The 13313-nt window shown below is 49.1% G+C and overlaps 1 protein-coding gene across 2 annotated transcripts; it reads left to right on the forward strand.

The window, feature by feature from the left end:
• The first annotated feature begins 1476 nt into the window (after positions 1–1476).
• Positions 1477–8108, forward strand: LOC146754918 (uncharacterized). Of its 2 annotated transcripts, XR_014938508.1 has the most exons (16): positions 1477–1555; positions 1826–1905; positions 2174–2285; positions 2596–2685; positions 2926–3030; positions 3214–3366; positions 3524–3675; positions 3943–4090; positions 4256–4393; positions 4513–4689; positions 4946–5101; positions 5253–5354; positions 5472–5574; positions 5813–5872; positions 6139–7867; positions 7950–8108. XR_014938508.1 is itself a non-coding variant. In XM_085526525.1 (15 exons), the coding sequence occupies exons 1-15, from the start codon at positions 1481–1483 to the stop codon at positions 6285–6287; spliced, it is 1800 nt and encodes a 599-aa protein (XP_085382651.1). In that variant the 5' UTR covers positions 1477–1480; the 3' UTR covers positions 6288–8108. The 2 variants fall into 2 exon arrangements, 1 of the variants encoding a protein (XP_085382651.1); XM_085526525.1 differs by having other exon boundaries at positions 6139–8108.
• The last annotated feature ends 5205 nt before the right edge of the window (positions 8109–13313 follow it).

Raw genomic sequence — 13313 nt, forward strand, 5'->3', positions numbered from 1 at the left:
TTGGTACAGGAGATCTTTTCTCTCAGCTTCAAAAGCTTTTTCTCTCTCTACCTTCTCAGTCCAAAGTTTTTCTGCCTCAGCTCTAAGACTCTCCTTCTCGGCCCTGACACTCTCTCTCTCAGCTTCAAAAACTTCCCTCTCAGGAATGGTATTGACTAAGGCCCGATAAGCATTAGCTAGGCCCAAAATCATTTGTGCCTCCTGAGATCTGCCTGAGCCACAACATTCCTGCCTCAAATATGCAATCAAACTCTCAGGATTCTTCAAGTGTTCAGGAGTGAAGCTCCATAACACTGAAGATGTCTGTCCTTTGAGAATCTCTTCAATTCCCTGCCACTCAGTATTCTCTGGTTCTAGGGAAGACTTCCTCCGGATGTTATAAATCCAGATACTGAGTGAGATTATTACAATAATCAACAGTAAGATCAGGGAGATTAAGAGTGTGGCCCACTGATCATTCAAAAACTGCATAAAGGATTCATAGAAAGAAAGAGGAGCACGCTTAAAAATCACCATTTCTGTATAATTAGTTGCATTAGTTGCTCCCTCTGGAGCTGTATACAGATATGAAGTGAGCATTGCTAACCATGCTTTCAATCCATTATACAATTGTATAGCTCCATAAGAAAAAGTGGCTAGCTTAAACATGACCCAATATGTTCGGAGCGTCTCAAAAAAGGAACCAATGGCACACAGTCCCTGGTAAAACAAATTTAGTAGAGAAAACATGTTTTTTTCCTCCAATAGAGAGAAAAAAGTAAAAGAAAACAAAGCTCAGCAGTGTTTATAAAATATACCGGAGTATTGGCAGTCCGCCTGGACTTTCAAGGTCAAGCTCACAGGTGCAGAATCGCAAACACGAGATAGCTCCTTAACAGGGAAAAAAACTCGTAGCTCTGTTAAAAGCTAAAAGAGCAACAGAAGAAAACACAGAAAAACAGCAACTCAATTTGCCCGCATTCTCCACCAAAATCTGTCACGGTTTGAACTAAAAATCCACCTGCGCCCGTGACAGGGGGCCGTGGGCCCCGGAGGGGCCCTAGGCCGAAAGGAAAAAAATTAATTAGGAAAAGAAAACAGCGGCAACGATCTAAGGAGGCACACTTATTTACTAAATACTATATCGAAATACAGGATAACACAATATAATACAATATAATTGAAAATTGAGCTAACGAATCAAGCAAAATAGGAGAGAGAATGAGTCCCGTAACCGAGAGGCCTACTGTAAATCTAGGCAAACGGCTGAAGGCTCCCACACACTCCCCTGAACGCCAGAACTCGAAAGACGTCAGTCTGTTCTGCGACAGAGTTAATATAGAGTCCAGGTCCCGTGACCTATCGTGTTGTTCCCTGGGAGATGTAGTCTTCTTCTGTAAGTTGCAGATTCAGTAAAATTATTCATGCTTTATATGATGTTATGATGTGGAATACTGATAGCAAAAATTACAAAATTGTTAAACCATGACAACTGTGCAGCATGGCTGGACAGACGAGCCTCACACTGAGCCATGATATCTTCTGCTTGCTGAAAAATCAGTGCAAGAAGATTGAGGTGAGGGGACATGGCACCCAGGTAGCTGCACCCTGTGAGAAGGACAGGACAGGGGGAGAGGGAGGCAGGGAAATGATGCACAGACACCCAAGTGCCCCAGATGGGACTCCAGGTGCTGCTGAGAGCTCAGCAGTGGAGGTGGACAGCAGCACCAGTGTGCCAGTGTTTGTCAAGGGCCACTGGGGCGACTCAGGCCCTAGCGGCCGGTGGCAGGTTTGCTGTTGCTGGGTGCTGGCAGCTGCCAGGTGCCATCCTGATTGTGCTTTGCAGGTTCTGTTGCGTGAGGAGCCCATGGAGCAGCTGAGCACCGGCCTGAGATACTGCTGCATGAACACCATTGCTGCCTTGAGGTACCTGCCCAGCCCCTGCTTTTGCCAGCACATCCCCCAGGCACCATCCTGGTGGCCCTGATGCAGCTCCCCACTAAGTCTTGGCCCTCGCCCCAAAGCTGGTGACATCAGGACTGTCCTCTGACCCAGAGCAGCCCCGTAGGGGAGGAGGCACCTCCTGGCAGGGCTCCCCATCCCTCTCAGGGAGCCTTGCCCAGGGGAGGACCTGTTCCAGCCCTGCCTCAGCACCCAGGCACCGCTCCTAGCATCAGTGTCTCTCTAATTGCAGCACAGTTAATGCAGTTACAGAGGAAGAAATACTCCATCTCTTCAAGGTGTGCTGCAGCATCGTCTTCTATCTTCCTCCAGCCAGGGCCTTGAACATTTCCCTCTACAACCAGGTATGTACTGGGCAATCTACTGTTGACCCCATGCCTCTGGGCTGCCGCTTGCATTACTTGTGTCCAGAGATCTATCAAGATGTTTGTGGGACAAGGTAGCAGCCTTGCTTGCCCTCATCCCTCTCACTCTTGCCTTGGGCTTGGCAAACACCCTGTGTTGTAGCCTGCTCTGAGTGCAGCAGCCTTGCAGGGTGCCCCTGTGCACAGATCTGTGGGTATCCTTCCTTGGCAGCCAGAGGGGTTCACAGCAGTCTACTGGGTATGAAAGGGAACCCTGAAAGACTTCCACAACCCACTGTTCTCTTTACAGACCCTGGAAGCTATGGACGACATGCTGCAGATTGTGCTAGATGTCTGTCCCATTGCCAGTGTCAAGAGTCGGCTGCAGGGAATCTTGGAGGTCTGTCTATTGTGAAGTTCTGCCCCCACAGCTCCCTTCTAGTAGTTTATCCCACTCCATGGAAACGGCACTGGCAGTAGTTGGAGCCAGCAAGGGACCCTGGCGGCAGTAGCCCCATGATGGGCTTGGCTTAAGCTCAGGGGAAGCCTGGATGGATGCTGTGATTCCAGCTAGGAGCTCAGCAGACCTGCAGTGGGCATCAGCAGCTCCCAGGCTAACCAGCAGCTCCTCTCCTCACAGGTGCTGCTGCCTTTCAGCATCTCCAAGACACAGGCTGTGTGTGAGAGGGCTTTGGGGCGCATCTGGAAGCTTAGTGGCTTCATGACCAGCAGTTTCTGGCAGCAGGTAAGGAGACATGAAAATTGTGTACCTGTGAGAAAAGCTGCGGCTCAGGTGTGAACCCTCAGAATGCTTTTGACATGAAGGGAGGGTCTTTATCCTTCCTTTTGCCTGTGCTCATCCTGCTCCAGATGCTATTCTCTCATTCTGTTTAACATGCCTTCCCTCCTTTTTTCCTTCTTACTGCAGCCCCTTGGAAAAAACCTTGCCCCTTCTCAGAGGACAGACATTGCCCTTGTAACCCTGGAGAAGATCATTGGGGACTATGGTTTTGATGAGAAGAAGTGGGCTGAGACTATGCTGGATGTGCTTCGGAGAAACCCTGGCACCTGGCTGATGGATGTAAGCAGAGTGAGGCAACCCTGCCCGCCACAGCTCTTGGGAACTGAAGCCATTTGAAGGCAGCAATGAGCTGTGGGAAGGGCAGTAATAACACAGCCTGGGAGGCAAATGGCTGCAGTCCAGTGGCAGCAGCAGTCTCCCTGTGTTCTCACAACAGGTGCCAGAGATTCTGGGATTCATCCACGCCAACCTGAAGATCCAGAGCACATCAGTTCAGCAGATCCTGCTCTCAGTGCTGGATATGCTGACCGTCCAGTTTCCCAGGGATGTGCTGAGGAGTGTGTTGACCGACCTCCCACAGAATGACAGGTATCAGCCCAGACAGCCCCACACATTTGTTCCATGTGAAGAGCAGGGCTCAGAAATGGTCTGGCTGCCAGAGCCAAGGAAAGCTGCAGGACATCCCAAGGAGCAGGCCCTCCATCCCACTGTGCTTTCCAGTGCTGGTGGGCAGCTCAGGGCTGCAGCAGCCAATACCAACCATGGCAGCCCAGAGCCCCCCATCAGGCTCCTGCCTGAGCCATGGTGCTGTGGCTAAGGCAGCCCTGCTGACGCAGCATTGCTCTCTGTTTATAGCACTACCCTGGACATACTGAAGAGTGTGCTGACCCTGCTGGAAGCATCCAAGCGGATCTGGGATGAGCTCAGCAGTGTTCTACAGGACCAACAGCTGTGTGAGATATTGAGCATCAGCACAGAGGAGTTGGGCCTCCTTCGCTTGACTGTGAGTTACTGGACAATGCACCGTGCTCTCCTACAGAGCACTGGTAGCTCAGGCTGGGCTGTGTCTCCCTAGTGCCCTGCCTTGAGCTGCCAGAGCAGCCAGGAGCTGCAGGGTGCAGGATGTCCTGCTGCCTCTGCCTGCCTCTCACTGCTGTGTTGGTTTCAGGCGATGCCTCCCACTGAAGAGCTGGTGAAGGAGCTGTGTAAGCCAGCACTGCTCCAGAAGCTTCTGAATGTGGAAAGCCTGCCAGTGCTCTGGCTGGTGCTCAGACGTCTCGTGCTGCTGTCTGATAGACCTGAGACGGTGAGCAGGACCTTGTCAAACGAAGGCCTCATGTTGACAGCCTGGCGCTGGGGCAATGGGCAACACTGTGCCTTGGCATCTGTCCTCCTGATGGAAAGGAAATTGTGTGCTTTGTACAGGCAATTGAAATCCGGGCCCTGCTTCCAGGCGTCATGGAGAACCTGCTGTTTGCCAACACAGCCATTACTGTGAAGGTGCTGAATATCTTCAGGAATGCAATGCACCATCTGGGGAAGAGGCATGCCAGTCCGTTTGCTCTGGAGCTGGCTGAGAAGATCCTGCCTCTTTTTAATCACGTAAGTCTGTTGTGGGAGGCTGAGCTCTGCGGGTGGGTGCTTGACAGGAGCGTCTTCTCCTTTCTTTCCTTCTCTGGGTTCTCAGGAATGACATGTCCTGTGGGCTCTGTAGCACTGCTGGCCGTGTCCCTGCTAGTGCAGCTTGGTTGTTCTTGGTGATGTCAGGCCCCTGTGCTGGGGCTCAGCCTACACTCATGCTCACCATGGGCAGTGAGAGTGTGCTGCTGAGGTCTGAGGTCCTCCTGTTCTCCCTCAGGCATCATCTGAAGTGCGAGAAGGTTCCATCCGCCTCTTCATGGATGTGATGGATGCTGTGCTGTGGTCTCAGAAGGGAAGCATGAAGAAGATCGTGCGCAGGGCCCTGCACCCTCTGCTCTTTCACATGAGTGACGAGACCCTGAGCGTAGCACAGGTACGAATTTCAGAGCTGAGCAGTGTGCAGGCAGTGGTGTGCTGACAGTTCAGCTGTGATGTGCAATTGAGAGCAAGTTCAGCAAGCATTCAGACACTGGGATGTGTGTCTGTGTGTGTGGTGCCATGTCCCTGCATCTGTTGTTCTGCAGGCATCTGGGGAAGCCCTTGTGTCCTGTGCAAAGTTCCTGAAGTGGAAGGAGCTCAAGCAGCAGACCCAGCAGAAGAACACAGTGGGGATCATGAAGTGTTTGGTGAGGACAATCTCACAGCCCCCACCTTTTTGCTGGGGGAAAGGGGATGCTGGAGGAGGGGTTGCAGCAGCAGCTGTGGCTGCTCTGCAAGCCCCATGCTCTTGTTCTCTTCTTCAGCTGCAGCAGGACAGAAAGGGAGTGGAAGGGTACCTGCAGCAGAGCCTGCCATACCTGGAGGATTCTCAGGCCTCCTTGCGATGCGAGGCTGTCAGATTCATTGGTGAGCCCAACCCCTGCGTCCCTCTTTGGGCCCTGCCCTGGCAGGAAGGCACAGCCCTGAAGCCCCCAGGTACAGCCTGCCCATGCCGGTAGCCACAGTGGGTGCCTTGCTCAGGTCCCCCCTCAGGTGCCGTCCCTGCCTGCAGCATGGAAGGGGAAGCAGCTGGGCTGGCGGGGTTGGGGTCTGAGCTTCTGGCAGCATGTTGGGGAGTGGGTGTCTGACAGAGCTCTTTCCCTAGGGCTGATTGGGAAGCACGCCAGGGAGCAGAGTGAGGAGATGCTGAATGAACTCTGCAGTGGTGAGTGAGGGCAGTGCTGTGTGTGTTGGGGCTGGGGGCAGAGCTGGGCAGCATGCAGCTGTGCTTTGCCCTGCTGCAAGGAAATGCTGCAGGGGCAGAGGAGCATTCATGGCAGTCCTGAGCAGTGTCTTCCACTGACCCGTCAGTCTCCCGTGCTCCTCCTGGCCAGGAAAAGCAAGGAGTGGGGCTGGCAAGGCCCAGAGTGGAAGCTGGTGGCTCTCTGTAGACTGGGGGTCCCATCTCTGCTCTGTTTCCTTCTGTTGCAGCCCTTCAGCCTTTGGAAGATGACCCCCATCTGACAGTCTGTTCTATGGCATCTGAGACCATCCAGAAGCTGAGACACCAAAGGCAGAAGGCGGCACCAGCACGGAGAAGGCTCCCAGCACTTTTCCGCTGGTCCTGCATAGCCTTCTGAGGGATAATTCTTGTTCATTAACGTTGCTAGGACACCTGTACAGCAACGTTGCTGGGACATGTGTTCCTGTCACGCAAGACAGACCCCCTGAACAACAGCGGGAGCCTTGGAGCACAGACATCTTGGAAGAAAGAACAGGAACCAAGCTGGTTAGAACTGGGTCTGTAGTTAGCGATTAATTAAATTGAAAAGCACAATTGAAAGCCTTTGGAAGGAAGATCTGGAGAATATGACCACTAGAGAGCAGCACGTATGCACACAGATGCAGAACTGATCATAATTACACTGACTAAATTGTAACTCCTCATATGAGTTCTTGGAACTTAAACAAGCAAGCAGAAAAGTTGTGGTTTATTCTAGCTTTTGCAAAGCCGGAATGCTGGGCAGCAAAGCTCCTGCTTGCTTATAGTGCTGTGTGCCTGGACATAAGAGTCATGTGGAAAAAGACAAAGAAACACATTTTTTTTGCCTATGTCTTGGAGAGCCAGGAATCCAGAATTCAAGATCTTTGCTTTTGAGTTTGCAATTCAAAACCGGATTAGAAAGGATTCTGCAAACTTTCTTTGATGACATTAGACTCTTCATTAACAACAATACTGTTTCTAATACTACTAATAACAGCAACACAACAACAAAATAATGGAAGATGAAGGAAGACATGGGGACAAGAGTCACTGGAGGAAATTTCTCCTTTGAACTGAATTGGTGTTAGTGTCCCCGTGCACAAGAACCAAGGAGAGAGCAAGCATGTTTTGTACTCTTCAGAATGCAGTGTGGTTCATCTTATTGTCATCCAAATGAGACCGGGATTTCACTGCATTGTTGGAAATGGGAAAACAGTGCCAAAGTTGCATGTTTTGAAGCGGAAAAATAGTAATTTTAAAAACCCACAGCAATAGAGTAGAGAAGATCACCAGCAAAGCCTGTATCACTTGACCTCAGAGTAAAAGCAACAGTCAACCAAAGAAGCGGATGCTGATCCATTTAATGCACTTTTGTAAGGATGTGAAAGCGAGCAGACTTACCTGAAGGTGGTGTAACGTTAGTGGTAAACATCACCAAGCTCCCTCCAAAAGTGGACTTGACCTTTTGTCTCTGCGACCATCTACGTACAGAGGGAGCTACTGGAGAGCTGTGCTCGGATCCTTCAGTTTTCATGTCTCTTACCATCTCTCTTCCAGGAGATCTTGCGAAGAAAGGCTTTTCCTGTGAGGATGAAACACAGATAGGAAATGTTACATCTAGTTTTGCTGTGGGAGTTTACCTCTGTGTGTGACATATTCATTCTTCTGACAGCTGCTAACACTCAGTTTATTAATAAAAATCATACCTTTATTACTTTGTGCCTTGCAGATTAATCTGAATGTAAGAAAATCGGGTTGACTTTGTTTGCTTCGCTCAACACTGGCCACATCAAGATAACAAAGGACATTGTTTTCAAGAATAATTGCAGCTATCTTCCAGTTGGCTTGTGCTTCTGTGTTTCTGAGAAACACCATCTAGCAATTTCTTTTTCTTCTTTTTTTGCACGAGTCCTGGATGCTGGTGTGTGTTGTGCTCTGTTGTTTGCTGACCAGCAGGTGAGAGGACTGTGTTTTGTGTTGGGTGTTGAGTTTTGTCTATCTCAGGGGCCATCCAATTGGATCCATCCTCTTTTTGCAGTGTTTAGGGACAGTTAATTTGCTGTTGCCTGGAGCTATGTGTGAAGTGCAGGACTAGAAGCTGTGATCGCTGAATCTCCTTGGATGAGCCCCAGCTCAGGTTCTCTCACACCAACCAAGAACATTTTTGCCAGCCCTGTTGTATTGCTGCAGCTCAGTGACCCCGTGTGACAATCTTCCCATGGAGTGCCGAAGACGGAGGTGGGAGCCTCCTTGCTGAGATCTGCTAGCAAAGCCCTGAGCGGCTCTAAGGTCGGAGCCTGTTGGGTCGGTAACACTGTGTCATGGTTTTGTGCTGTTGCTGTCCATATTCCACATCATAACATCACATGCAGTATGAATCATTAATTGAGGGTATAAATAGTGGAATCATGTACAAAGGAAAAAGGGTTAAAGAGAAAGTAACTTTTTGTTTATAACTGAACAATACGGATTGCTAAGGGAACGTTATATGGTATTAAAGGTGTTTGAATGGGACAAACTGTTCTGATGGTATAAGAAAGTGTAACTGAGGGTATGTGGAAGTGTAATAGAGGGTATGTGGAATTGTGATCGAGGGTATGTGGAAGTGTGGAAGGAGGAAGGCTGAGGGACCTGGTCTAGGTCCTGCTATCCTGGAAAGGCAGCCTGGGGATCTGGCAGTGTGTGTGCCAAGTGGCTCTGTGTGCCTATGGGTGTGTACTGAAGGGCACCCAGAACTGCCACTTCCCCTTGGGACATAGGCTTGGAGCATCAGTTGCTATGTTACTCTCTGAGAAGAGGATTCAGGCCCCAAGTCTTGCGTCCAGCTTGGTGATTTGGATTGACTCTGGGGCAGCAGTGGATGATCTGCAGCCCTGCAGCTGAGTGCATGAGGCTGATTGTGATCTCTGCTCTGCCATGTACCTACAGCAAATCCCAAGAGCACACAAAGATTGCTTCTGTACCCTGGCCTTCATCCCTGGCTGCCCCATGTTGTTGAGTGCGTACCAAGGAGGCGTGATCAAAGTCTGGAACATGGATAACTTCGGCCCAGTTGGGGAGATCAAAGGGCAGCCCCATCAATGCCATCTGCACCAACTCCAAGCACATCTTCACTGCCTCCAGGTGAGCCTCGGGCTTGGTGCTCCCCAGATCCTGCAGGAGGTGAGAGTGCCCTGTGTTGACTTGTCATCCCTGGGCCTGGGTGGGTTTGCACTGAGTGGGGCCTGGAGCCTGGAGGGCGAAGAGGGCAGAGGGGATCTTGCAGCTTTCTGGTCCCTCAGTGCCTTCCTCTCACCTTGCTGTCTTAGTCTGTCCCCTGCCCGCTCTCTGGGATATCCCCATGCAGGGTCCCCTCTTCCCTGGCGCTAGGCATCCCCTGCTGTTCTTGGGGAGCATTTTGGCAGCAAGACTCTGAAATCCACTCTCTTTTGTTTGTGCAGCAGCCGGAGCTGCGCATCTGACCTGGCTCACCCTGAGCTTCCCTGCACAGATCTCTGAATCCCAACTGCAACGTCTGCTGACCCTCTGCTCTTCCCTGGGTACCCACTTTGCTCTGCAGTGGGGTGGGGAAGGGCTGCAGATGGGTGAGGATGGAGATGGTTGTGCCAGGAGCGGAGTGTGGACGGGTTGGACCCTGATCCTGCACGACTCCCCCACGGCTGCACACCTGAAGGACAATCCTACAGAGAACGATGGTGCATGACTGGAGCCCTTCAGAAGGCTGAAGGCTCAGCCCAGGAGTGTCAATGAGGATGCAGCCTCTCCAGCTGCCCTGCTCATGTTTCTCTGCTCAGGGGGCTGACGAGGCCCTGGTCTCACACTGGAGCTTTCTTCTACCTCTCCTGTGGTCCCTTGGAGCATCCCCTGCTCCATCCTGCCCTGCCCCGCGCTGGGCTCGTGGGGGAATGTGGGAATACAAGAAAAGCTGTTCAGAGCAGCAGCTGTGGAGCCAGATCAACAGCCTGAGAACCAAGGACACCTCTGGAAGGAGAAGAAGGGACTCATGGCTCTGATTGGATATGTTAGAAAAAAAAAAACTTGTGAAGGTTTATAATGGATGTGAGAACTTGTAATAAAGGATTTGGATCATTCACATCTGAGTCCGTGCTTCTAATGCTGCAGGGGAATGGCTGCGTTGAGCCCTGGGAGTGGTATTCTCTCCTTATGCGCTCTCACTTCCCTTTGGTCACTGAAGAAACGACTTTTGAACTCGGACTTAAGGATTTCTCTGCATGATCCCATTGGTGCTGAACTCGGATCTCAGAGGAGCTCCAGGATGTGCCCCATAAAGCACAGACCAATTTCTTTCTGCTTTCTGCAGCCCCGTTTGTTTCGTGTCACCAGTCCTTGTTCAAACCACTGCAGGGTGGGAATTTCTGCACACCTTGAAACAGGAGCATCTCTATTGACTTGATGGAGTCTGTCTTTTATCATTCTGGGGATGGGGGGGGGAAGAAGAAAATGCAGTTTCCATGGCCTGGTGGAGGGCACGATGGCATGCGCAGGGTCACCCTGCCATGGACAGGATGGTGGCTGCTCCTGGGTCACAGCTGAGCCCCGTGCTGTGGGGCTGGGCAGGATGGATCACAGGACCCATGGTTGCCCTGTGACGCACAGCACTTTTACAAAGTAAAAGAATCAATTTCCTTAAATATTGAGCATCCATACGTAAATTGCAGCCTAGTGGAATCTTTTCCTATCCAAACAGAATTCTTTATCTATTTCTGTTACATAAGAAAAGCAAATAATTTTTTATCGGTCGACTTTGAAATTCAGGCAAGTGTTCACTTGAAGTGTTATGAAGTGTCAGCTTTTCTAGAGCATTTACTTTTCATGCTCTTAATTTCTCATTATCTCGCCTTATTCTCTTGCCACGTCAGTGTTTTCATTCGATGGCTTCCATGTGACAAGAGCTCTTGCTGTGTGAGCGATACAAATGTAGCTTTAAAAGTGGTACAACTTGCTATTAAGGCAGCTCCCATCGGGAATTCCTTAAAGCTGCAGTGAGACAAGGGACACAAGAGAAACTTTGCTATGCACAGCAGGCTGAGCCCTCCTGCAGTCCCAGCTATGGAGTGCTCTGCAAAATCTGTCTCTTTTTGCTCCTGATGTGCAGAGGTTTGATCTGCTTTTGCACCAGCAAGAGAGAAGTGGCACCTCACACTTATATTTCTGAATATTCTTGCTGCATTCAGTGGGATGTAAGCAATAAATAAAGAAATAAAATAAAAATATTATTGCTTTGGTTCTCAAAAAAAAAAAAAAAAAAGAACTGCCCAGCTTAATTTTGCTCCAGATCCTTCACTGCTTTGTTGCCTTTCACTGGACAAGATTTAGGGCCTCAATATCTTTCTTATAGTGAGGGGTCCAAAACAGAACACTGATAAACAGACCGGTACTGTGATCAATAGAACTTGAGGAAGAAATTCATCTTTCATGAGGAGCTCCTCTTTGCACAGCACCAGGAACTAAGACAGGTGTTTGATTATTTCCTGCTATGAGGCAAAGATGGATCAGCAGATACAGCTGGAATCTATCTCTCTCCTCCGCACTTTATTCCCCACCTTCAATTCTTTTTGGAAAGGAAATGCTGCAAATCTGGACTTATTTGGGAAATCACCGTGCACACAATGAAGTGAGAAAGCACCGTGCACATGAACAAGGCAAGATCCTGGATCAAGCTTTCAGTGGAAGGGAAATGCCTGAAAGGATTGAGCAAAGTCCTGGCGAAAAATACCTGGGGTTCCTGTTGGTGGGAAGCTGAACATGAGCCAGCAGTGTGCTCTCACAGCACAGAAAGTTAACCATATCCTGGGCTGCATCAAAAGAAGCACGGCCAGCAGGGCAAAGGAGGCGATCCTGCCCCTCTACTCTGTGCTGATGAGGCCTCATCTGGAGTACTGCATCCAGATGCAGAGTCCTCAGTACAGGAGAGACATGGACCTGTTGGAGCATGTACAGGTCACTGATACATGCCATAGAACTGATTCAAGGGCTGGAACACCTCTCCTATGAGGACAGGCTGAAAGAGCTGGGGCTGTTCAGCCTGGAGTACAAAAGGCTCCACGGTGACCTGAGAGCAGCCATGAAATCCTTAACAGGGGAAAGTAGAAAGAAATACAAATAAAAGAGATTTCCATTAGGATATTTAGCAACACAGTCAGTAAGGGAAGTCAGTAAGGCACAGATGATTTGCTACATACTACCAGAAGAAGAAATAAATATTACAATTCAATGGTAAATTCAGTTGTATTCACTTTTACTTCTTCATAGACTAAGATCTGAATACATAGAAAACCAAGAGAAAATTTATTACAGGGATTATAGCTCTTTCATTAAAAATGTCTGAAACTTAATAAAGAAAGTCAGCCAGGGATGGATTTATTGACCATATCAAATATGACCCCTGACTTCAATTCTTTGTGTTGCTTTTTACAAGGAAATGTTCTCTTGGCAGTGGGGTCAGCATATTTGGTGTTGAAAGATGCTGTAGAGCAAGGACTGACTCCACTCAGACATCAGGATGCCCAGGACAAGTAGGGTTCCCAAAAGGGGAAACTACAAGCTGCCATCAACATCTCAAAGTAAAATCTCTTGGAGAAGGCAGGTTTGTGCAGAGCCAGAAAGATCATGAGGCTGCAAACACTTTCAAGGCATATTATGGTAAAAGCGAAGTTCTCCAGCACATGTAGATACCAGGAGGAGAGAGAAGGGGGTCCATGCACTGTCACTGTCTTTCCTCTGATATTCTATATAGTTCCATAGCAAATTAAATTCTTTGGCAGGTGAATTGCTGTAATAACAGAAGTAAAATAATAAAAAAAGCCATCGCCTGGGCACAATGAGGCACACTGAGAAACAGTGAAGGGACAAGAAGGAGAGACCTCAGCTTCCTCTGTTGTGGGTCTTCAAAGTGCACCTGCAGCAGTCAGCTATTTTCCCTTATTATTTGGCTCTTTTCAAGATTTTCTTTGTGATACTGTTTTTATTTTTTAATAATTTTTATTTTTCTGTTTCCTAAGAGTCTCTACATGTTGTAGGTACTTCCCTCATCCAAAATTTCCTTTCTTCTTACGATAAAAGAATACAGATTATTCCCTCAATAATGGGAAAGGACAAATAGAAGCTGCTTCACCCCATCTGAGGTCAGGCTGTTTCCACACATAGGAAAATTGCAGGGAAGTGGAGGGGATTTTATCTAAGTGTAGGAACCAGGGGTGAAAATGTTGATTTTCTCCTCTATGAGAAGGGCAGAGCCAGCCATGCACACCCACAGAGCACAGAGCTTTTCATTGCTTCTTCATTTTTAAGTAAAATCATAGGGAAACTGTCAGACAATCAATGTGCAGAAGTGGTACAATCTCTTGAAAAGCCACTTACAGATCTGCAAAACTTGCAAAAA

Source organism: Coturnix japonica, chromosome 37, assembly GCF_054131305.1.
Source record: "Coturnix japonica strain WE chromosome 37, WE-NBRP24, whole genome shotgun sequence".
NCBI lineage: Eukaryota > Metazoa > Chordata > Aves > Galliformes > Phasianidae > Coturnix > Coturnix japonica.